At 31.8% G+C, this 24,766-nt stretch overlaps 4 protein-coding genes across 7 annotated transcripts; 2 read left to right on the forward strand and 2 right to left on the reverse strand.

The window, feature by feature from the left end:
• The first annotated feature begins 1,056 nt into the window (after positions 1-1,056).
• Positions 1,057-6,482, forward strand: LOC114196248 (5'-methylthioadenosine/S-adenosylhomocysteine nucleosidase 1-like). 3 transcript variants are annotated; one of them, XM_028086831.1, is made up of 8 exons: positions 1,057-1,191; positions 1,282-1,345; positions 1,890-1,981; positions 2,708-2,814; positions 3,439-3,513; positions 4,590-4,664; positions 5,785-5,877; positions 6,067-6,482. In XM_028086831.1, exons 1-8 carry the CDS (start codon positions 1,134-1,136, stop codon positions 6,262-6,264), a joined length of 762 nt encoding a protein of 253 aa, XP_027942632.1. In that variant the 5' UTR covers positions 1,057-1,133; the 3' UTR covers positions 6,265-6,482. The 3 variants fall into 3 exon arrangements, with proteins under 3 accessions (XP_027942632.1, XP_027942633.1, XP_027942634.1); XM_028086832.1 differs by having other exon boundaries at positions 2,795-2,814; positions 6,067-6,337; XM_028086833.1 differs by lacking the exons at positions 1,057-1,191; positions 1,282-1,345 and adding an exon at positions 1,582-1,776 and having other exon boundaries at positions 6,067-6,337.
• Positions 6,483-7,494: 1,012 nt separating this feature from the next.
• On the forward strand, positions 7,495-11,824 carry LOC114196149 (5'-methylthioadenosine/S-adenosylhomocysteine nucleosidase 2-like). Its single transcript, XM_028086699.1, has 8 exons — positions 7,495-7,643; positions 7,732-7,795; positions 8,106-8,197; positions 8,506-8,612; positions 9,342-9,416; positions 10,036-10,110; positions 10,969-11,061; positions 11,270-11,824. The coding sequence occupies exons 1-8, from the start codon at positions 7,544-7,546 to the stop codon at positions 11,465-11,467; spliced, it is 804 nt and encodes a 267-aa protein (XP_027942500.1). The 5' UTR covers positions 7,495-7,543; the 3' UTR covers positions 11,468-11,824.
• A 1,474-nt stretch (positions 11,825-13,298) lies between these two features.
• On the reverse strand, positions 13,299-15,773 carry LOC114196140 (putative ER lumen protein-retaining receptor C28H8.4). Its single transcript, XM_028086684.1, has 6 exons — positions 15,288-15,773; positions 14,742-14,941; positions 14,491-14,631; positions 14,325-14,405; positions 13,839-13,963; positions 13,299-13,750 (listed from the first exon to the last, which is right to left on the reverse strand). Exons 1-6 carry the CDS (start codon positions 15,508-15,510, stop codon positions 13,702-13,704), a joined length of 819 nt encoding a protein of 272 aa, XP_027942485.1. The 5' UTR covers positions 15,511-15,773; the 3' UTR covers positions 13,299-13,701.
• A 1,436-nt stretch (positions 15,774-17,209) lies between these two features.
• Positions 17,210-20,913, reverse strand: LOC114162809 (probable alkaline/neutral invertase B). 2 transcript variants are annotated; one of them, XM_028046783.1, is made up of 5 exons: positions 20,581-20,913; positions 19,255-19,706; positions 18,519-18,950; positions 17,860-18,418; positions 17,210-17,784 (listed from the first exon to the last, which is right to left on the reverse strand). In XM_028046783.1, exons 2-5 carry the CDS (start codon positions 19,663-19,665, stop codon positions 17,489-17,491), a joined length of 1,698 nt encoding a protein of 565 aa, XP_027902584.1. In that variant the 5' UTR covers positions 19,666-19,706; positions 20,581-20,913; the 3' UTR covers positions 17,210-17,488. The 2 variants fall into 2 exon arrangements, with proteins under 2 accessions (XP_027902584.1, XP_027902583.1); XM_028046782.1 differs by lacking the exon at positions 20,581-20,913 and having other exon boundaries at positions 19,255-20,568.
• Positions 20,914-24,766: the final 3,853 nt, after the last annotated feature.

Consider the following 24,766-nt stretch of genomic DNA (forward strand, 5'->3'; position numbering starts at 1 on the left):
TTTAGTATCTAAATAAGTGTATCTGATTCAATTTTGTCCCAATTTTTTTTAATAATTAAAATATTTTTGTAATCCATTTTTTATAAGATTAAAAATAATTAAGTATAAATATTTTTACAAAATTAAGTACTAATATTTATATTTTTCTTCTTAATTTCAGACCAAATTTATTATTTATATAAATGTTATACGAATATTTTTTATTAAAAACGACTTTTTAACATATTACTTTATTAATTACTTTTTTATTAAGTACTCATGTTTTGTTAATTTTTTTTAATAGAACAATATTGTCTCTTACTAATTTTAAACCAAAATTTCTATTGGTTTGAATGTTATACTAATTTTTTTTATTATTAAAAATGACTTAATAAAATAACTTTTACCACTAAATTTTAATATAAATATCAAATACTTAATTTTTGTTAAACTTTTATACTTAATTACTTTTAATTTTATAAAAAAAATGGATTTTAATTATGAAAAAAAATTGGGACAAAATTGACTCAGATACACATACTTAGGTACTAAATTGAAACAAAAGACATACATGGAGACTAGATCCAAATCAACACAATGGCATCTGATAGTGATATTGACATGTGGCACTGACAATGTCATGTGGTACTAACAATGCCATGTGGTACTAACAATGCCACGTGTCACACACAGGGACTTTACACGTGGCATTTTTTATTTTTTTTCAAAAAATTAAAAAAAATTAAAAAAAAAATTAAAAATTTTTAAAAAAAATAAAAAAAACTACAGACTGACACGTGACACGTTGACTAACGGCATTCGTCAATCCTGTGTGAAAGAGACCTACTAACCCCACATCGGGTACTATACGACTAATTATACCTAAAAACTGTCTAAACCAATAATATTTTAAGCACTTAATGAAAACATTTTTGATAAAAATTTGATTAAAATACTCAATTTAAGAGAATTAAACTTTATATATATATATATATATATATATATATATATATAATATCAACCATATTTATCATTTCATTTTCATGGACATATTAAAAATTAAAAAGAGATATTTTATTGTTGAAAAAAGAAAACAGTGTCATAGCGCGATAAAAGAACCAAGAATCTGCAGCAAAACAATCAGAGAAGAAGCCATGGCGGGTCAACCCAAACCTGATATCCGACCCATATTAAACATCGTCATCGTCGTTGGTAACTTACACGCCCCTGTACGTTATGCTTTGCAGTGCTTTTGTGTGATGGTGTTAATGTTAGTGTTGTATTGAATGGAATGAACAATAGCTATGGAGACGGAAGCACTTCCCATCGTCAATAGATTCCGGCTCACTCAGCATCCTCGCTCCTTGTCTGTATCCTCTCTCTCAGTTTACTCTGAAATAACTAATTAATATATATATATATATATATATATATATATATATATATATATATATATATATATATATATATATATATATATTATAAAAAGATCCTTAAAGATTGTACAAGAAACACTCCAAAATATTTTTTTACAAATCAGTGTTTGTTAGTAATCTGCTTCTATTAAATAAATTGTCAATTTTAAGGATTATTTTATTAGTTTTATTAATTTTAAAACTAACTTGATTAACGATTAGAATTTCAAGGAAAATTCACTCTTTTGCGATCTCTTTCTCTGCTTAGTTTGTCATACAAGTTTTATCTTTTTTTTTTTTTAATTTATTTTGGTCAACCTTCAGCTTAAAAGAAATAGAGCATTGATGCTATGCTGCTTACAAATCTTGGAATTTCCTTGGTGTAGTTTTTGAACTAGTTATCTATTTGGTTTCTATTGAGGAGATTGAAGCAAAGTGGACCTTTGCTTTTCACATATTTACAATAGATTGAAGTTTCTATACACAATGGTGCAGGTTTCCAGGAAGGGTTCCTTGGGTCCGTTATCATGGGACATACAAGGATCTTAGTATAAACTTGATTTGGCCTGGAAAAGATCCAGCTTCAGGTAAGATGTTTTCTCTTTTTGCTTCGATTCTTCGTGCACCACTTCTAACCACCCAATTATCGGTTGCTTTTACAATTATCACTAGTTAATTTCATATCCGATTCTGTTGGAGATTCTACTTGGATCGTTGATATAATTATATTATCACTCTTTTAATTTTATGATTTTGTAACCAAGTTATGTTTAAATATAAATTCTAACATTTTATAAGAATCTATGTTAACTGCTGTTTGAATTTATCTCATCATCAGCTATTGGACCATTATTAAGTATAGTGAGTCCTACGAACTTCTCATTCCAGGCACGAAATCATCTCTTAGGGAGCCCCTAGTTTTATTAGTTCTGTAAGATTTAATAAGGTTTAAACTCAAATTATAAGAGGTTCAGGTTCTTCTAAGTGTGGGCAAAATTTGTGATGGGCCACCGTTGTTAATTAGGTTAATGATGTATTGATTGTTTGGAAGAAAAGTGATAAGCTGGGAAGAATGAACGAGTTTATGTTCCAATCAAAAACCACTATGACCAAACAATAGAAAAAGAATAACAGGGTTTTTGCTGAGTTTTGTCTAGATTAGACTTTCTTTGTTTCCTCATTGTGTTACATGGGTGGTAGTTTGGATGTCTCTTAGAACAACTATAACATGACCCCACCTACATAAAGAGAGAAAGTGGCAATTTGTTTTGCCTGCTACTTTGATTTGACGAGTCTTGATCCATTTCTTTCAGGGGTTGATAGTATAGGCACAATACCATCTGCTCTTGTAACATATGCTGCTATTCAAGCATTACAACCCGACTTGATCATCAATGCAGGCACTACCGGTGGCTTCAAGGTTGGCACTGTCTTCTCCCACAGCATAATAGTGTTAGACTTGCCGGATTACTAGTTTTGAACTCTCAAATGTCTGTTATACTTTTCGCATCTCTTCCTGGGTTAGTTTGTTTTGATCCTCTATATTTGAAATTATTGACGTATTCATTTTTGCAATAGTTTATGGTAACATGTGGTACAATGTTTTGAATCTGACCCTGTATTCTATGTTAAATACTGCTTCTTATATTTTTCTAATTTTTTGTGATGAATGAACTTATAACATAAGTGTTTTATGGTAAAAATCAATTGATCTAATGCATTATTTGTAAATGGTCATTGATTTGATGTCTCATAATTTTATGTATAAATTGTTCTGGTATGAAGAAATTGATTACTAAAATGTATTACTGTGTGAATGGACAATATGACTGTGGCATGTTGATGACAAACTTATTTTCTACCAGCATGTGCAGTTGTTGTACTTCCTCCCCCACTGGTGTACATGACTCAAATACTAACTCTCAGTGAATCAAAATCTTATGATGATTATACAAGTTGTTAAAAATATTATGATGCAGCTATATGCATGTGTGTGTACATGAACATATTTTTCTAAATAGTGTTTATTGTTGAATGTTTTCAGGCCAAAGGAGCTAGTATTGGGGATATTTTTATTATATCAGATTGTGCTTTTCATGACAGAAGAATACCAATACCTGTAAGTGTAATTCCTCTTGATAGTTCTCGATTGTTGTTTTTTACACTCTTCTCTATTTGGAAGTGCAGTTGGCTGTGTCAAGTTTTTATTTAAGAAAGCAATTGATGGAATAATCTATAGTGATGTTAGTGTTTTGGTACTACGTATGTGTTGGGGGAGAAGGTGTGAAGCGTTAAGAAAATACATCCTTTCTCTGTTTTGGCTTTTGTTCTATCTATGTGGGATGCATGTCTCTCTTTTAACATGTATCTCTTCTTTCCTTCCAATAATATTATTTAACTAGGAAAAAGAATAATAGTTGAATGATTTCAGCATGATATACCTCTTATTCTTTATTTTCTCCTTTGATCAAATAGAAAAAATATGAGTAAGTGTTAGAGATCCTACATCGACTAGAAATAAAGTCAATTTATAGTGTCTAAGTAGAGACATTTATCACCTTACAAGCTAATTTGATGAGATTTAGTTAGACATAAGCACACTTTTTAATATAGTATTAGAGCTTATCCTAACGAGGTTTGTAGGACCTATTGTGTTACTCGCTATCGACCACTCACAAATATCTCATCTAATGTACAAGATGTACGTACCTTGACATGAAGGATGTGTGTAGGAGACAACTTTTAACAAGTTTGTTTTTTAAGGATGATTTGGGCTTAAACTCACTTCTTAATATTAAGTATAGTGGTTGACCTATCTATACCATTTGTGCAATTGCTATATACTAAAAGTATGTCAAGTTAGATTTTAATCAAGAGGATTACATACTATTTTTCTCTTAGAGTTTTCAATTAGTCGATTAGGAATCTTATTGACAATTATTTGGCTAGAGACTTAGAGTGATTTATTTCAGTATTTCTTGGTCGATAATAATGGATTTTAAATTTTAAAACTTCTGTTGAGATATTCCATTTGTGAGTTGAATGCTAAATAGATGTATGTTTTCAGGTTTATCTTTTAAGCCTTTTTGGGGGTGAGGGGTGAACAAGAACAAAGTTGCTCCGTGCTCACAATGTAGTGAGTAAGAAGTTTTTCTGTAAACATTAATATATATAGACATGAAATGTCTTTTGCAGGGATTTGATCTGTATGGAGTTGGTTTACGTAAAGCCTTTAATACACCAAACCTTATAAAGGAGCTGAATCTAAAGGTGAGTAATATTTGATAAAATGTATACGCTTCTGCTGAAAACAAAACTCTTCATAACAGTTAATCTTGCCGATCAAAACAAAAAATTAACAGTAATCTTATTCAAAATTCATATTGCCAACTAAATCATGTGCCATCTGTTAACCAGATTACCTGGATTGAAAGAGATGCAAATGCCATCTTGCAAAGTTTGTGCATTCGAGCACAAAAGTTATCTTCCTGTTTTTATGACTGTCTTGACTTGACACTTTGGAGTTCATTTTGGATTAGATTCTTACTGTTAATAATATCCGTATGATTAGACGTTCAAGGATTAATTTTGAAGCCAACATATTATAATCTGCCCAAGAGAAATGTTAGGAATGCAATCTTCTATACATTATTTTGAACACACTTTTTTTGTTGACTAAAGTTAATTGGAAATCACATAAATCACAAGTTTCAACCCCTAAAAGAGTGTGTTAGAAGATGTATATTAATGAGTGAGTTGCTAACACTCGTCATGTGCAAAAAAATGTCTAATCTATTTTATTTTTTATTTGCCTCGTTGGACAACCATCTCTGCTGATAAATTGGAGATTTACATGTTTAATTCATTTTCAGTCAGTCTAATATGCAATCAGTGAATGATGAAAGCAAACCATTTTATGCCAATGCAAAAAGAAATTGTCTAGCTTCTGCCAAGTTGGTGACCTTTACTTTGTTCAGGTCATTAATACATTTATCTCTTGCTGTTTATATACTTTATGTTTATATTTCTTCTTTTGAGGCAAGGTGGTGCAGTCTTGGCATAGTTTGAACCCATACCCAATTTAGAGGGAATTGAATTGAACCGGTTTTTCCTGTATTACCATTAGTGTTAGATGAGGTTACAAATGCATTGCTGCCTTTGCATTAATATCTTGCAAGTGAATAAACAGCTTTAACCTAGATAATAATAGTAGTCTTCACACCAGATAAATATCATACTCTGGAACATGGTTATGTTACAGTTGAAGATCAAATACATGAACATGTGCCTTGATTTGCTACACTGTGTATTTGTTGCCCAATTCTATAGTTGTTTTTACGTTACTTATGTAAGACTTGAACTTTAAACGACATTTGCTCATTATTTTCAGGTGGGTAGATTGTCTACTGGTGACTCTTTAGACATGACACTGCAGGATGAATCATTAATCATGGCAAATGATGCAACAGTTATAGATATGGAGGTAAACTGATTGGCACATTCCACTCATATTGGGAATTGCATGAATCCACATATTCACAAATAACATGTTGTGTCATCAAATAAATCCCCATTTAAATATCAGAGGACTGAATAACTAACTAGTAATTGTTCTGATCGTTCAATTGTGAAATATATAGGCTTAACTCCCAGTTTCAACATTTTCTTCCAGGGAGCAGCTATTGCTTATGTTGCTGACCTTCTGAAAGTTCCAGCAATTTTTGTAAAAGCTGTAACAAATATCGTTGATGGCGACAAACCGATTGTAGAAGAGTTTCTGGAGAATTTGGCTGCTGTAGCTGATGTGCTTGACCCGGCTGTTGAACAAGTTGTTAATTTTATTAATGGAAAATCGGTATCTGAACTTTGACAAGGAAATTTCATCTTCCAAGTTGTTTTGTATTCAATTATGGTGGGCTCAGGCTAGAACACTGTCATTATTGATTAGGAATTTGTTTGTGAGATTTAAGCAAAATTAAACTCAGTATAAACTGAAGATATTGCATCCCTTCCTCTCTTCCCTCTTTTGTACTATTCTGACGTTGATGGCTGTGCAAGTTATCTGCTAACATTTGTGACATTCACTGTAAACATGTACACAAACCAAGTTTGGACAAAATAAAAAACTATGTATAGAATAATTGTTTTTTGGCAGTTTATTGAGAATAATCATTGTTTCACGACAAATGTAAATTTATATTTAATGGACCTCTGATCAAACCCAACAAAAACTATACTTCCAATTATTGATTTTACTTTTAAATTCTTCTTAATTTATTTTTTTCAAATATTCATTTAAAAACTAAGGATAAGTTCACGTAGTTAGAAAAGTATATTCAAATGAAATATATTCCTGTACCAAAAGAAAATCAAAATATATTCAAAATTAAATAACTTATTTACTATTTAGGTTTAAGTTGCAGAATGTGATTATATTTATCCAAAATCAGGGAATGTCGTACTTATTTTTGCGTAGAGAAGTGTTTATTTGTTTTTATTCCCTGTATTTATCTTTTGCTTTTATTTGGTATTATCGATCTAGGTTAGTGTTATTTATAATATAAATTACATACTTATTGCAGATAGATATCACATAGTAATTATATTAACTTAACAACTATTTTGGAAATCACAAAAGGTTATGTTTTAATTAGCTAACAATATAAACTATTTTACAACCAATGGTGTGGATATATTACATTTTATTATAATTTAGTAATTATATTTTTACTCCTTTTACAAATTTTAAAATATAATTTTAGTTCTCCAAAAATTTCATCTTATTTTTTTCTCATTAATTTTGGAATACTAATGTTTGTTCTTCTAAGTGTGTATTTAAGAGTTTATAATCATTATTTAAGTGTGTATTTAAGAGTTTATAATCATTATTTAATTATTGTTATTAGACATTAACTATAAAGACGTTAGTTGAGAAATAAATAAATTAGACAAGTGATTAATAAGTTGAATTTTTCGACACTACCCAGATTAAAAAGAAAAAAAAAACTTGAGGAACAAAAGTACAACAAAATGAAAAAAATTTACTGGCCAAAATAAAGTCATATTATTTCATATATATATATATATATTATTTCTCGTGGGGAACAGAGATAGAAGCGAAAAATAGTACGAATCTGCAACAAATAGTCATGGCTGCGCTTGGGGACCAATCAGATGCTCCTCCTCCTCCTGACCAGCAAACCATGGCTGCCCAGAACAAACCCATTTCTAACATCGTCATCATCGTTGGTACCCTAAGATGTTATGTTATCTTCAATTTTCTATTCTATTTAATTGTTCTAATATTAATGTTAATGTTGTACGGAATGAATAACAGCTATGCAGACGGAAGCACTTCCCATAGTCAACAGATTCCAGCTCACCGAGGAACCTAATTCTCCGTCTGTATCTCTCTTCCTCTCTTTTCTTTTCTTAGGTTTTAAGACTACTTACTGTAATTAGTTAATCACCTTCTTTATTTCTTTTACTTTGGCCTAATCTTGGGTGAAATGAAATATTGTATCATATTATGTTGTTTACTAATTATTTTTTAATTCCTGCAGCATCTTAGAATTGCTTGGACTAGATTTTGTTTTTTTCTTTTTCAATCAATTATTGATTTATTTGTTACTGCGAGGTTGAAATATAGTGGACCTTTACATTTCACATATTTACATTGATTGAAGTGTCTGTCTTTGCACAATGCTGCAGGTTTCCACAAGGAGTTCCTTGGGTCCGTTATCGTGGGACATACAAAGATCTCAATATAAGCTTGATCTGGCCTGGAAAAGATCCTGTTTTAGGTAAGGATGTTGGTTCTTGTCAATTTGATTGATTGGAAGAAATGTGATGGGATGGGAATAATGAATTTGCTGCTATGAAGCTTTTCCTAATCAAAACCTCTAGGAAGAAATATAAAAACATGATCTCTGCCCCTTTAATGAAGTCTGGACTATGTTTCCTGATTGTGTTACATCAGAAGTAGTTTGAATGTTAGTCGGTATAACTGTAACATGCCCCCATTTCATGTCTTCAAGGAACATAAGGAAAGCAGCAATTTTGGTTTGACTGCTAGTTTTCATTTGACAGGGTTCTGATCTATTTCTTTCAGGGGTTGATAGCGTGGGCACAATATCATCTGCTCTTGTAACATATGCCGCTGTACAAGCATTACAACCAGACTTGATCATCAATGCAGGAACTGCTGGTGGCTTCAAGGTAAGCACTGTCTTCCCTTGAGCAATAGTCTTATGGTAACTGATTTTCTAGTTTTGTATCCCAAAAAATGTCTGTGCCTTGTGCTATTTGTTGATCTCTTCGGTGTTTAGCTACTTTTGATCCTCCTTCCTGTGAAATTGTAGTCATATTCATTTTCAATATATGAATTAATTATCTGTTGCAATGTTTTTCATTTTTTACATACCCTCTTGGTGTAGTTGATACAACTGTTTTTTTATTACAGGAAATCATTGTCACTGTATAGTACACGCATTTCAAAGAAAAAAATTTCATGCTGTAATCTTATGTTAAATAACTTTTTGTCTTCTAAAAGATGTTTTTATAACTTACAATAAGTGATCAAACAAAGTTAAACGAAAAACATAATTTACAATCAATGATAGCCATTGATTGTGCTTTATAATTTTATATAGATTTTTTTTTGTAATCAAAAAATCGATTAAACTAAAATGCATGACTATTTAAAGTGGATTGACCGACCATATGACTGTAATCTATTGATGACAAGATTATGTTTACCTGCCTGTGCAATTGTTTGACTTTCCACAATTGATGTACAAATAACAAATAGTAACTCTTCATATTAAATTCAAATCTTATAATGACAGAGTATGTAGTCAAAAATATAATTTTGCAGTCACAGACAAATGAATTTGTATATGCATGAACATATTTATCTAAGTGGTGTTCATTACTGGATGCTTTCAGGCCAAAGGAGCTAGTATTGGTGATGTGTTCATTGTATCAGACTGTGCCTTTCATGACAGAAGAATACCCATACCCGTAAGTGTTTTGTTATGCCTCTTGGTAGCCCTTGATTGCTTTGTCTTTGCCCCCTTCTCTACTTGAAGTATGTTTGACCATGGCAAGTTGATATTTAAGACTGTAATGCATATAATATCTATTGTTTGTTGTGGTGGTGTTTTTTTTTTACTGTGTACTGGAGGAAAAATGGGGAAAGAGAATAAGAAGAGTATCATTTTTGTAGTTTGAACTTATTTCTATCTTCTTAGGATTTGGTTCATTTTACATGTGTTCTTCTTTAATTCTATTAATGCTCTATCTACAATAAAATTTTAACAACGTCAGTGTTATATAACTCATCTTGCTCTAGTTCTTAGTTAACCATCCAAGAAAAGTTTGAGAAAGAGTAATGTGATTGATCTATCAGTATCATTAATTTTGACTTATTAACTTAGTGGGTTAAATGCTATGTTTTCTTTTATAATTTTCTGTTGGCGCAGTTAAGAATCTTGCGTATAAACTATTGGCAGAGAGTTACCATAACATATTTTAATATTTTTCATTGATACTGGTGAATTAATTTTTAATTCATTGATAATTTGTTTCATGCTTGCAATGTAGTGCAGTAGAAGTTTGATATGTTTGATATCTTTTGCAGGTTTTTGATCTGTACGGGGTTGGTTTACGAAAAGCCTTTGAAGCAGCCAACCTTGTAAAGGAGCTTAATCTAAAGGTGAGTGTTATTTGGTAATATGATTTGCTCTTGAAAATAAAACACTTTATTTAAAATTCACATTCGCAAGAAATACCTTGATATCACAAAATGTTGTCATCCAAAATTCTGAGTTAGGTTCCATTTGTTAACCAGATTACCTAGATTGAAGAACTGCCCGCTCATTTTTGTGAAGTTTGTACCTTTGATCACACAAATTGTGTTGTTTTTCTAGGATTGTCTTGGCTTGATGCTTTGACTAGGAGTTCAGTTGAGATTAGTCACTCCTGCTGACATCTTGGTTGCATATGATGTATGTTTAGACTAGTTTATGAATCGGTATGTCTTGTAGGATAAACATTTCTGCTGATAACATGGAGATTTACATGTGTAATTTATTTTTTCTACTAGACAATGTCAAGCTATGAATTATAATTTATAAATCGTAGATGAATGGAAAAAATATAAACCCTTTTTTTTATGATAATCTAAAGTTTCCAGGTTGTTGACCATTACTTTTGTCTAATCATTAATGTATTTATCTCTCTGATATTGCTTATTACCTTTATGTGTTCTTTAGAGGCCGGGCAATACACTTTTGTCTTGTATATTGGTGTATGAGGAGGTTACAAATGTATTGCTGATTTGCGTTGAAAATCTTGCAAATGAATAAATAGCTTTAACTTCAATTATAATAATAGTAGATCACTTTCACACGAGATAAAACATCCTAGACAGAAGCAAGTTGATGTTCCATTTTACAGTTCAAACAGATGAAAAATGTACTTTGGTTTGTTTCATTGTGTTATTGTGGCCAGTTCTTTTGCTTAGATTAATTGTGCAGAACTTGAACCCAATTAATATATGTGCATATTTCAGGTGGCTAAATTGTCAACTGGTGACTCTTTAGATATGTCACAGCAGGATGAATCATCCATCATTGCAAATGATGCCACAGTTAAAGATATGGAGGTAATCTGATATATTTGGTTACTTTAGACTGTGGGATTTTCTGTTAATCTATGGGGAATGGCATGAATCTACATTTTCACAAATCACACCTTATTGCATAAAATAAACCCCCGTTTAAATTGCAGAGAACTGAATGATAACTAATAGTAGTTCTAATTTTTCCTTGTTGAATATTGGCTTTAACTCCCCGTTTCAACTTTTTCTCCAGGGAGCTGCTATTGCATATGTTGCTGACCTTCTAAAAGTTCCTGCAATTTTTGTGAAAGCTGTGACTGATATCATTGATGGTGACAAACCAACTGCAGAAGAATTCCTGCAAAATTTAGCAGCTGTAACTGCTAAACTTGACTTGGCAGTTGAACAAGTTATCAATTTTATTAATGGAAAGTGCATATCTGAACTTTGACAACCCAATTTCAGATTGAGTTTTGTCATAAGCAATGTTGCACCGTGGGCTCCAACTGTACACTACCATCATTGATTGGGAATTTGTGAGAATTAAGAAAAAAAATACAAACTTATAAACTGAAGAAATTGCCGCCCCACCTCTCATGTGGTCTCTTTTGTAGTTCTGGTCTTGCAAGCTGTGCAAGTTATCTGGCAAAGATTGTGGCAATCATTGTTAACATGTACGATGCTATATATTTCTAAGTGAACCACTTAAAGGAATATGTTTGATTATTGTCTCAAATTTTCCATGATGATGGAATGATTGAGTAACGATTTTAATAATGAAGTGTGTCCTATTTCATGGTTGCCCTCATATGTTTGGGATATGAATTTGCCTTATGGCCTATGAATATTCGTTGTTCAGGCCTGAGGCAATCCAAATAGCCTTATTTCTTATACAAACAAACATGTAAGCTCAAGCACATGCCTTCCTTAGTAATGTGCACAACAAAAAACCTTATCTTTGTACTTCGTGGCTCTTGAAATGCAGTGAAATTGGTCTTTAGTTAATGTTTGGGCTTGTCTTTGCAGTACATATAAAATAAAGTATATGATTAAATCTGGGAGATACTTAAAGGTGCTCCCTTAAGTATCTGTGTCTGACTTAGTTTTAGATAAATATCTGATCTCGTGTTAAGGAATTGATTATAGTTTAAAAATTAATTGAGACAAAATAAATTTTAGTAGCCTTTTAATTAAAAATAAAATTAAAGTTTTACTACAATCGTACTTTAAAAAAAAAAGAAGGAAATATTTAAACATAAATTACTCTACGAACTCATTTTTAAATTAAAATCAATTTTTTAAAAGCTTACTAAGACACTTTACATGTTTAGTTTAACTTATTTAATCTTGTTTTATTTAAATTATTTTAGTGCAAGTAAGTGGTTGTTTCCCCATTTTAAGCGTTACCAAATTTATATTTATATTAAAATTATATTGAATGCAGTGGTATAACCATAAGATATTTGGACCATTTTTGTATAACATGAATTTTCATAAAAATAAAAGTTTTGTTTTTAAGTTCCAAAAGGTTGAAAGTATTTATAAAAGGTTATCAAAGTGTGTGTTTTATAAAACTATTGTATCAGAACAAAATTTATAAACCTCTTAAAAATAATACCTCATAGTATTTAACTATAACTATAGCTATTTAGTCCAGCCTTAACAAAGACGTTTTTCCCTAACTCTAATACCACCTTTAAGAAATTATTTTGAGATTTTGCACTATTTTTTTATCTAGTCCCTCAATGTCACGTACTAAGGTATCGTAAGATTTCATTCAATTTTTGCTTTAATAGTATATATAACTTTAAGATTTTAGGTAACTTAGTGTAGGTCCAACAAATTATTTTTTTATTTACAATTGATTATTTAAAGAAATTTTAATTATCGAAAAAATCAAATATCGAATTAAGAATATTAATAATTGGTTTTTAATTAATAAATTTTATACGACACTAAAAACACACCTAAAAGAATATTAAGAATCCAAATTAAGTTAATGGTTAAAAACTATATTAAATTTTATTTTTTAATTCATGCTTTTCATGTAATATCGTACTAATGAAATCATATAATTTTTAGTGTTGATAGGTGTTGCTCTTTTTTCTTCTCTTATTATGTTCTTCCATTCGCACTTCCCTCGGTATTTTTTTTATTAATTTTTATAGTTATTAAAATAATTATCATCAATTAAATAAAAGTTTACAGAGATTTTAATTTAATTCTTTTGCATTTTTAAAAAATATTCATGTGAAATACAGAGGATAACCAAACTGATACAATACATAAAACTCCCAGATGTTAATTTTGGACACGGAATACAAACACCTTTAAAAAATACCATTATCTAAATGTTATGGAAAAAAAAAATAATCCCTTCAAAGTTCAAAGAACTTTATGACCACTCCCACCACCCTCATTGGCTCAAGTCAAACAGTTAACAAAGCTTAAAATGCAGAAATGTTCTGTCAACAACTGAATTTCTTCAAGACCTGAGCAAATAGACACATCGTGTGTATTATAGCATTTCCAACTACAAATAACGTCTCTTCAGCATAAATATCTAGTTTTCCATTAATATCTAACTTTACAAAGAACCAGATTCTTCCAAGGAGCCAAACTCTTCCAAACAACAAATATAGCTTGCTTTATGTTCATGTAAATGCAAATATGCAGTGAAGTGAATCACACCACTCCAGAAGGTAGACGGAGAACAAGCTGTCCCCCGAAAACACTGCAATAAATTATGTATCGTAAGAAAAAGAATCACGCTAAAAGAGGTCAAAATAGAAAAAGAGACCTATATGATGCACTCAACCAACCTTTGAACATAATAGTAACAGAAATCTGCCAAGATAAATGTCTGAACAATTTCTGAAATAAGCACCATTGACGGCCACAATCCATACCCCAAGGCAACTAACAAATGTCCACGACTATCCAACACCTGTTACAAACAAGAAATGGTGATTTGGTAGGACACTACCAATTTGCAAATCCACAAAGCTGCCACTAAAGTACTTTGCTAAGAACAGCAAATTAATAATCTGCTAGCAAAGAAATTTGATTGAATTTAAAAGATAGAACATACAAACAAACCATAAAATGAAATCAGATACAGGCAGACTACATGGTCCTACAAAACTCAATACATTTAGAAGAAAGCTGTTATTATGCCAATCCAGAAATGTCCATCTTAGTGATAACAGACAACAGGACAAGCAAGCAAACAAGTGACAACTGAATTTGAAAATGGCTCATAGAGCTGACTAATGCATTCACAAATTTTAATGAACTAATCATCATACCTGAAGAACCCAATGAGCACAACTCAAGAATCTCGCCACGCCCAGGGCAAATACATAGTGTGCCGTGAATGGCTCAACAATCTGAAAGCATAAAGGGAAATAATGAAGAAGGAAATAGTAGAATTGTATAACGTAAATGACATGTATGATGCATGTTGTTACATACTTTGGTGTTCTGCATGACTCGAAGTTGAGGCAGTACCGACACAGCTTCAAGATATACACAGAATGCCCAGAAAATCCTGTTCAATAAATGATGTGAAGTTGATGGATGAATAAACAAGGCTAACACAGCACATGGTACCGCCTGCATTGAATTTCAAAAATAGAACAGGTAATGCACAAGTATATAGCCTTTTAAGTTGAGTAAAAGAAAAACAATGTAGAATAAGAAGCTTATAATTTTGAAGTGATTACCACATGGTATATAGCAAAATTGTCTTTCTCGTGCATGTAACTAGATCTCAATTTAAAACGAATCATGTATATAACCCACACTGTTGTAGCAAAAGTAGCCAAATCAAGAAGGGTGTGTATATCATATTCCATGACAAAACTGCAGTACAGCCTAACAGCTAAAAACAGAGCCGTCAATTCCTGGGATTTGAGTGATAATCCTGCACATCACAAAGAATATAACAAAAAAAAAAAAAACTGAATAGTGTTTCTTCTTTTCAAGCAACAATGCAAGAAAATAAAATCAGTCAAACAATGCCATTAATGATCCAATGGGAACGTTCTGAACCAAACAAAAACTCGATGCCATAGGTAGGTAGGTCACATTGAGTTAAATATTAATGCATAGCGCAGAGCAATTGGAAATTTTGAAAAGGAAATTGCAGACATATTAAATAAAAATATAAAGAAATTGGATTTAATAATTTTAGCTTGAAAGATTACGGGACTAATCGTTGACAGAAAAGGAAAGGAAATTAAAGAAAGTGGAAAGAAGGGATAAGTAACCGGCACAAGTTTTTTCTTTGATGAGCTTGTAGATGAGAACAGAGATTCCAAGAGAATGAACAGCCTCGGCGGCGACGAAAAGATTGTCGTGGTCGTGAACGATGATGCGAAGAAGGACGAGAGCCGTCATGCCTAGCAAGACGGCGATTAAAGCCTTCGCCTTTGGTGGTTGCCGCCGCATCCATGTGATGATTGCGTGGATCGTTTTCTTCCCACCCCTCATGATCCCTTCTTTTTCTCTTTCGCTCTCGCTTTCTCTCGTTCCTCCGATTCAATTAATTTGTTCAGTTGTTTATTATTTGAATTGAATTGCGTTCCTTCCTAATTGAAATGGTTGCATGCGTTTCCCTCCCCAAATTCTGAATTAGGGCACAACTCAATCGACTCCAACGTCAGCTTCGACTTTGAGTCGCTGCAATTCCCCACCCAAACTGCCAGGGAAAAAAACCCGTTTTGCGCACTTTTCGCGATCACAGATATAACACTGTTGCTATTATTTATCTTAATTATTTTAGAATATCAAATTTGTAATTCAACGTTCGTGGTACGTTCTTAATGAATACTACCACACGTTCCCTTAAGCTATACAAGTTAAAATAAGACCATGATGACAAATTTTGAAGTATTATCTTTTATAAAGTTTCTTGTCTATGATTGAAAAAAAAATCCTTCTTAGTGTTGTGTTTGATTTTATTTGAATTGTATTAAAAGTTCTTAATGATATATGAAAATTAAATAGATTTAAGTTAGTCAGATTTTATTTAATTTAAAACTTGAATTACAGTTAACTTTATTTTTCATATTCTTACACAAATTACATAATTTTATCATCAAATATATATATATATATATATATATATATATATATATATATATATATATATATGAATTTGGTTCGTCGATGTTAGAATTAAAATTTGAAACAAACTACTTGAAACAAAATCCAAAAAATTAGTTTTAATAAATTTTTAAATAATTTTTTTGGATTAATTAAATTTTAAATCTCTTAATTTATAATTTATATATAGCATATGTCTAACATGTATCTCTTTATCTAATTTTAATTACTTTTATTTGGACAGTTGAGTTGTTGAATTGAGTTTTTTTTAATGTGTGTAATTATATGTGGATTTCGTAACAAATAAATACACGAGTTTCAAATTAAAAAATTTGACATGACTCAATTATATTATAAAAATATCCATTGCATGATAATTTTACTACAAAAAAAGTTGTTTAACGTTTTATTGTATGAATAGTATAAATAAATATTTCATATCTCGTGTAATACTACGGGTAACTTAACGTTTCATAAAAAAAATAAAAAAAAAGTATTTGTCTTTCTTCTCACTAATTAGTAAGACAAATTTATGACCATTGTTTTGAGTTGTTATAATTTTGGAAAGTATTTTTTTTTAATGTAGTGAATTAATATAATTGAATTGGGTAACAGTTTTATGTTAAATGTAGCTCAATTCAGGTAAAAAAAATAAATAAATATGGGGTGAAACATTAATTATCTACTAATTTTTTCATACAAAAGATAATTACATATTATATAGATGTTGTTTTAGGAATATTACGAGTACACATTTTATACATCAAATATAACAAGAAGTAATTCGTTACAATGAGCGATTGCATTACTTTTTTTATTATAAAATTATTTAAACAAATTTATGGTTACTGGTTTAGTTTTTTAGTATTTTAAAAATTATTGTTTATTTGTGTTATATATCGTGTAAGAAACATTAAAATATTGTTTTTTTTTCTAAGTTAAAGAAGTGATAGTATTTTTTAACCACCGTACTAAATCATCCAATCTCAGTTACGGTTGAGTTACGTTATTACTAAAGGTAAATTTAATTAGTTGGACTGGAAATTCATCTGAATTAAACTCATGTGAATCACTTACACCTTGGTTGATAAAGTTTAACAGAAAAATGTTGATAACAATTCGTAAATTCTAGTAAACGATAAAATTCTAATCTTATTTGAGAAAATAAATTCCCTTGACTGGTATGATTTGTAGTGAGGAAGGAGCAGGCATGTATAATTGTAAGAAATTGGCGTTAAGCTTTGGACAGAAGGAACAGGAAAACACAAGAAATGCAATATAGAAAGCATCAATGTGGTGTTTCTGGCCTTGATCTTGCTGCTGTGTTAGAAGTTGATGAAGGAAAAAGGAAGAGAAGTGAGTCTCACAAAGTCCATGAGTTTGATCTCTTGAGTAAAGGCTTGAGTAGTTTGTCTTCTTCGAGAGCCACAAGGCCTATATGGGAAGGGTCATCGAGCATCATCCTAGCCGCCAAGTAGCCAGCAATGGACCAGGTCTGGAACTTTCGAGCCTGCTTCCCAATGTATCGCCCCCCCTTTCCGTCGTAATATTCCGGCCAGTTATCCTTCAGCAATTTACCCTCAGCAATTTGAAGGGCACGTCTTGCAATTTGGGGTCTCCCAGTCTTTATCGACGCAGCAGCCAGAAGCCACAACAGAACTATAACCACCACAAACATGTTACTGAGGTTGTAATCCAGAATGGTAGCATATAGAAGAATGAATGAATGAATACCTGGCCAGGATCCCCCGTTGTGGTAACTCCATCTAGTATTTTTAGGGTCACACCCTGTTATGATCATCCATTCATGGCTGTCTAGAGCTGGATAACAGACTTTGACAGGCATCTCCCCAATCAATTCCTCCCACCGTGATTCTATGAGATCCATGATTGCAGTTGACTGCTCCGGAGTTGCCATGCACGACAAGATTGCAACGCAGTTCCCGAGGCAGAACCACCGGAAATCCATCCTGGCTGGGCTCACATTCCCAACGAAGTATCCACCAAGTTGCGGCATGAAATCGAACACCCAATCTGGCAAAGATTCTGGAATAACATTGAACTTGTTCACTGCAGTATGTGAGTACTCTTCTGTTTTGTACCGGTATACATCATTGAGTTGCTTCAGATCCAACCAGAAGTGGCTCCTCATATGATAGCTTAAGGCATGCAGCCTTTTCACAATTCGCTCCATGAACTCTTTCCCTTCAGCGTCTTGCTTAAGCAATTGCAAGGCACATCTTAGAGCCATGAAGAACAATGCTTGAATTTCTATTGGATACCCATAAACACCCTGAAATCATACACAAGTTTTAAGGAAAAGGATACATGTTTAGTTTCGAAGAGAGCAGACAAGGCAAAAATGAGGGTGTCATAAACATCGGAAAACTCACCATTCTGCGATCAATCATGCAGCATCCATCAGCACATAGTAAAGTTGGAAACGTGTCAAACCCCTCTGACAGACATAGACTCAGGATCAAGCGCATACCCTTTTGACATTCAGGTTGTTCGGCCAGTGAAGAGTCTCCCGTAGACTTTGTGTATGCACGAAGTAGTATAATCCACCAAAATCCAGAATCAACAGGAGCGACCCTGCCTATCGCACTTTCACCAAAGTCTGCTATAAGAGTTTCGTGGTTTCTGACGGGATCATGGAATACTTTAAAACTAGCTGGCATCACCCCTTCTGCTAGATGGAATCTGTCAATCTTTTTCTCCCACGATTGAAGGCGAAGTGTCTTTAAAATAAAATTTTTAACAATTTCCGGTTCACCGTGCATCAGAAAAGACAAAGCACTTGGGACAAAGTCTCTCACAAACACCTATGTACAAATACGGGAATACCTTTATTAGAGCAAAAGAAAACATTGAAATGGGGAGACAGGGAAAGAGAATGTATAATGATCAAAGCCACTGACTGATCAGCGTGAAAGGAAGTATAAACCAAAATGATGAAAAAGACAAAGACTAAGCTGTAGTATAAAAAGAAAACATGGCCTACAAGTGTAGCCAAAATTAAAGTACGTGATGAAATTGTGCCTATTTTCACTATCCCCAGAAACAGAGAAAAAAAAAAGACAATATAGAAGAAACAGAAATATCGAGGATATGACAAGGTCTTGCTACCTGATCATAATTAAGTTGCTCATCGGAACTATCCAAAGCAGCAATTGTACCAACTGGCCGGCCACGAAAATATACCAAGGAACGCCTCAGAGCTTCCCAAGCTTCTGATGTTAATGAATGTGACTCCCATGGAGCTGATCTTGGAGTATTGATGCCAGACTTTGACAGAGGGGAATGTATATGATCAACATGTTCTGCCAGGCGAGAGGAGATATCAATTTTTGAGATCAAATGGCGTGGAGAAAAGCCTACGGATAGTTCACTCAATGATCTTTCATCACATGATCTCTGTCTCTCTATATACAAAGACCTGGGCCTATCTAATGCTTTTGAGAAATCAAATTCCTCCTTTTCTGCCTCTGAACTCTTTAAACTTCCTTTCTGAGACCCATCTCTCGGAATGGATAACATCTTCCAAAATCTTAGCACTTGCAACAGCCTTGCTCAAAATTCTGCTCAAGTAAGTATGTTGACATAAAATTAACATAGAAGTACCACACCCTTAAACTGCTAAATTCCTTGTTTCTCACAATTCATAAGTCAGAGGCACATAATTCCAAACTTGTGCACCATTCTCTTAATCCGAATTCATAATGATATTAGTTCAGAAACACGGTTCCCAAAACTGATACTACATGAAGATTATAAACACCAATCTACAAGTGATTAACTTTGAAAATACCATCACACTGTTCAAATTCAAGCTGTTTGTCGTTACCAAAAAGAAGTAAAAAAAAAAAAAAATCAAGTGGTTTTAACTTCAATTATATATTCCCAACTTTGCAACTCCAGATCCCTCTATCAAAGGCACAAATTATTTTCACTATTTTTTTTTTGATTAATTCTAGAAAGGGTCACTTCTTAATTAACTAGCAGGTCAAATTTCTCCCAGATGCTAACTGAAAAGTCTCATACAATTTGACAATCGCAAAAAGATAACCACGATGAGCAAACAAAACAAGCCAACCTCAAAAAAGAAGGAAAAACATTTAAAAGAAAGGGGGTAACTGGTAAGGAAAGTCAAGAAATACATATAATTTGGTAACGAGATATGGATATGCATAAGAAGCAGCATTGTAAAATCTCCACGGTTGTAGAACGCTATCAGAAAAAAACTAGCACGCTGCCATCAAACAATTAAGGATCACAAAACTTTCAAGATTTGCGTTTACGCATCATGCTCATCCCAAAACAATAGATTCATGCAAGCTAAAAAATGTGTAGGAAGGATGATGCATGACAAAGAGGGTTGATAATTGCTGAACGGGTCAAATAAGATAATTATTTAAAATTGCAAAGAACTAAAGAAGAGAAAAACTAACCCACCCCACAAGTTAGGAGATATTATTTTTTTTTTCTCTGGGTTTACAGTGTAAAGTTGTAGAGAAAGAAGAGAAGAAGTTGAAGCACGTGAAACAAAAAGGTCCTCTCTTTCTTTGTTTCTTTATTTCTTTATTTCTCTGTGTGATTGTGATTTGTGAAGGAAACGAGGAGTGAATGAGTCTGTTTCTGCATCATCTATCTATGATATGAAAGGATGCATCATGGGACATTTGGGTTTCCACGGAGGGGCTGATATTGTGGTGCTACGTCGGATCTTAGTCTTCTCCATTTTCTCTTACCATCATTCTCACTCACCCACAAAGTCACGTTCAACCTTCAATATTCACATCGCCTTCTATTTTTTATTTATTAAATTAAATTTTTTGTCTTTTTATTTTTTCTCCTTTCATTATATCATTTACCTTTAAGTATATTAGAGTGAGGTGAAATTTACAAAATTATCATAAATTTGTTAAATATAAAAATATAATAAAATCTTGCTATTGAAATCATTACTATCTACGTAGCAAACATCTAAACTATTATCCGCATTTAAGTATTGTCCACAATAAATCGATATGCCAAAAAAATGTTTATGTACAAAAAAGTTTATATGTTCACAAAGCCTATAAAATCCTAAAAGAAATATGGTAATGCAATAATCTCTTTGACTCTTACCAATGAAAGTCAAGGGTCTCTCAACTCGTACCTTTGTTCACCTCGAATGCTTGAGTCTAGTCTTAGGAAAAGTACAAGAAATTTTATATGCATCTTTTGGACGTTTTATCTTCCCGTAAATGTAGGTAAAATTTTTCATGTGTATTTTAATTGAATTCATTTATAATATTCTAAAGTTAAAACACCTTTACCTTGGACTACCACTACCAAGAATTCACAGAAAAAAAAGTTTTAATACCAAATTAATATATATATATATATATATATATATATATTTAAACATAGATAATTTACTTTTATAGTATTTTACTCTTATAAATCAAAAACTATTTTCTTTTTATAATATTTGGACTACTATACATATATTTAATTTAAATCTCAATAAAAAAATACAATTGATTATACTTTATTAGTTGAATTGATTGTAATGGGATACTTCAAAGTTTTATTATTAAAAGAGGATTCAATGTATACCAACATGAATGAAATAATATAGAAAATAAGATTCATCATACATTCATACTATAATTCTATAAGTATTAATAAAAAGAGAAGTGATAGGCATGAAGGATCACACAGTTTTCATCGACCTGGAAAAAACAAAAGATCTTTGCATATCTTTCAGGTAACACACGAGTCATAAGGTTTTGAATACTTCTCCCAAAAACACCGATTTAGTTATTTTCAACAAATTTTGACTTTCTTGTGATAGTACAATATTTCACATGATGGAGTACTGCGAGAATCTTTATGAAGAAGTGGCGTAGCAGGATTTGAAGGGATGAAACTTCAAATGACCATTGACGCCTTTTCTGCCACAACATCACAAACGACTCATTAACTTCTGTGCTAAAATTGAACCACTATATATATTCTGTGCCATTAGAACTGTAGGTTAGAAAAGCTTTTGGGTTTGTTTATAGGTAAAAACTCTTGGATAAGAATCACATTACAGTGATGCGCAATAGAAACAGTTTATAGTGCGGTTTAAAGCCAAATTCAAAATTGAATTCCTTTTCATAATAAAATGGTTTGTCCCTGTAACAAGTCCAATTTCCAAAAAAGTTAGTTCAATTGATAATCTTAAACACATGGCACACAAACCATGAAATTGGCCCCCACGTGATGGTGCCTGTTTTAACCATTATTGCTGAATGTGATGGCTTACTAGAAAAAGTGGTGAGAGCAACAATTATCCAACTATCTAAAGTTGTGAGGTGGGTATTAGTCTGGGATGTGATGATGAGTGTTTGTTCTATAAAAATCTATAGGGGAAAGAAAGGCTTCTCCTTGGTATTATATATATCTGCTTGATTGAATTAAGAATCTGTAAAATCCCTTGGAGAATTTGTGAGGATGGGTTACTACTGCTATAAACGCAGGACTTATAGCAGTCATACCTCAGATGTTATTGTGATGTTGGGCGTGGCCTTGATGCTCCTCTGCATACCATGGCTCTTCACGCGTGAACAAGTGGTGGTGGTTGAAGAAAAGAAGACGAATTGGTCAGCTTTCATCACGCCAATACTCGTACTATTCATCCTGCTTTTGCTTTCACTCATTGGATCTCCAAGGAGGGTTTATGCAAAGCCAACGTGCTATAGGTGTAAGCATGGCTGTTACTGTTACTGGTAGTGTCACTCCAACACCTGCTCCATCCATCATTGGTATTGTCTTCTCTGCTTAACCATTATTTCATATATTCTTGTTTATGTTAGGAATTCAAGTTTGAGGTTAGAGATAAGAAAGTAAAGTATTATACAAGGATAAAGACTTATAAATCCATTATCTTAAGGTTTAAGGTTTTGAATTGAGAGTGGTGTTAATATTTTATATGGTTGGACTCAAGTCTCGTTGGTGTTGTGTCTCTCCAATAAAATTTCTCTATAAAATCAATATCTTGTGTAATTGGACTCAATTCTTGTTAGTAAAATTGTATCAGAATACTATGATATATGATCATAAATTATATATACCGTTATAGTTTCGTATGAACATAAAAGTGTGGCATTGGGTATGGGATCAAAGCTACAGGGTGTTGCGGAGTTAGAAAAAGTTTGATTATAATTAATTTGTTGAAGATAATTCCAATTGCTTGAAGGGGAGGAAAGAGAAGAGAAGAGGAAAAAGAAAATGGATTGATGAGATGAAATGAAATTGGTGACTTATTACCTAATTTTGTCCCCACTGTACCTCAATTATTTCTTTTATATCGGCCTCAAGCGTTGGCTTTTAAGTGTATTACGCATCATTCACCTTATACAGGAACTACTTTAGTTGCTTCTATGTACAACATTTACTTTACTAATAATTAACATATAATTTATTTTCATTGCATTTGTCCTTGCATTCTTTATCTATGAACATTTTTGGTAATATTTGGCTTTAGAAACTTTCATGAATCTATAAATATTTTCACAATAATATTTTTTTTTTTTGAAGTTTTGTTTGCAAGCCACGAGGGAATGGCAGTGTTAGCGAAAAATTCGTTTAGAAAACATGAGTTTGAAGAGATATAATGAAAAAGATTGTTTAAAAATTAAAGTAATTTTTTTAAATTAATTATTTCTGAAATGGTTGCTTATTTAAATAAATAGAAAAAAATGAATTATTTTTAAAATAAACATATTAGATAAGCTTATACAAAACATAAATATATTATTTTACCAAATAGATACTTAAAATAAATAAAAAGAAACTCATCGAATGTGTACAGTGGGCCAAGAATAACATCTGTGCGCGGAAAAGTCACGTATGTATGGAGGAAATTTCTGCGTATACGGAGAAAAGAAAAAGACATTAATTACAAATTTTATTTAAAAGAAGTATAAAATAATAATTTATACACAAATTAGTTTTAACTGATAAAAATAGTGATTTTATTTTTTTCAAAATTTTATATAAAAAATAAATCTTTAGGAAGTGTCTAGTGTGATTACAAAATTCTAGCTACACATAAGGAGATCAAAGAAAGTATTTTTTTTATAATTATATTTATGAGCACTTACTCTTGGTTTATCTATTTTCTTTTTCATCCACTTTACATTTCATCTCAAACATAAAAAATAAAACTATCTAAAATTAAAGGTTAAGTGTAGTTTATTTTCTTTTAAAATATTTTTTAAGAACTAAATCATGGCAGTGTTCTGAATTCAAAAGTGGCAATAATTTATTTATGATTAACTCTACCACATCTCAACAAACTTAAAGTCGAACATTAATACTGTCTGTAAAAATAAAATTTTAAAAATAAATTGTCGATGTAAAATTAATATAAATGAAAACGAGATTACAAATATAAACTATAATAACTTTACAAACCATAATTCGCTTAATCCTTTAAATAAGAAATTGTGAGAGAGTTAAAAGAAACGCATAAAATGCTATATGTTTGTATCATCCAGTTTATTAGAAAAGAACAAAAGTGATGGTGGGACTCATGTGTTCAACATCCATATAATGGATAAGATTTGCAAGTAATATTAAATTCACTTAATTGAGTTTTGGGGCA

This window comes from Vigna unguiculata, chromosome 9 (genome assembly GCF_004118075.2).
Source record: "Vigna unguiculata cultivar IT97K-499-35 chromosome 9, ASM411807v1, whole genome shotgun sequence".
In the NCBI taxonomy this organism is placed as follows: Eukaryota; Viridiplantae; Streptophyta; class Magnoliopsida; order Fabales; family Fabaceae; genus Vigna; species Vigna unguiculata.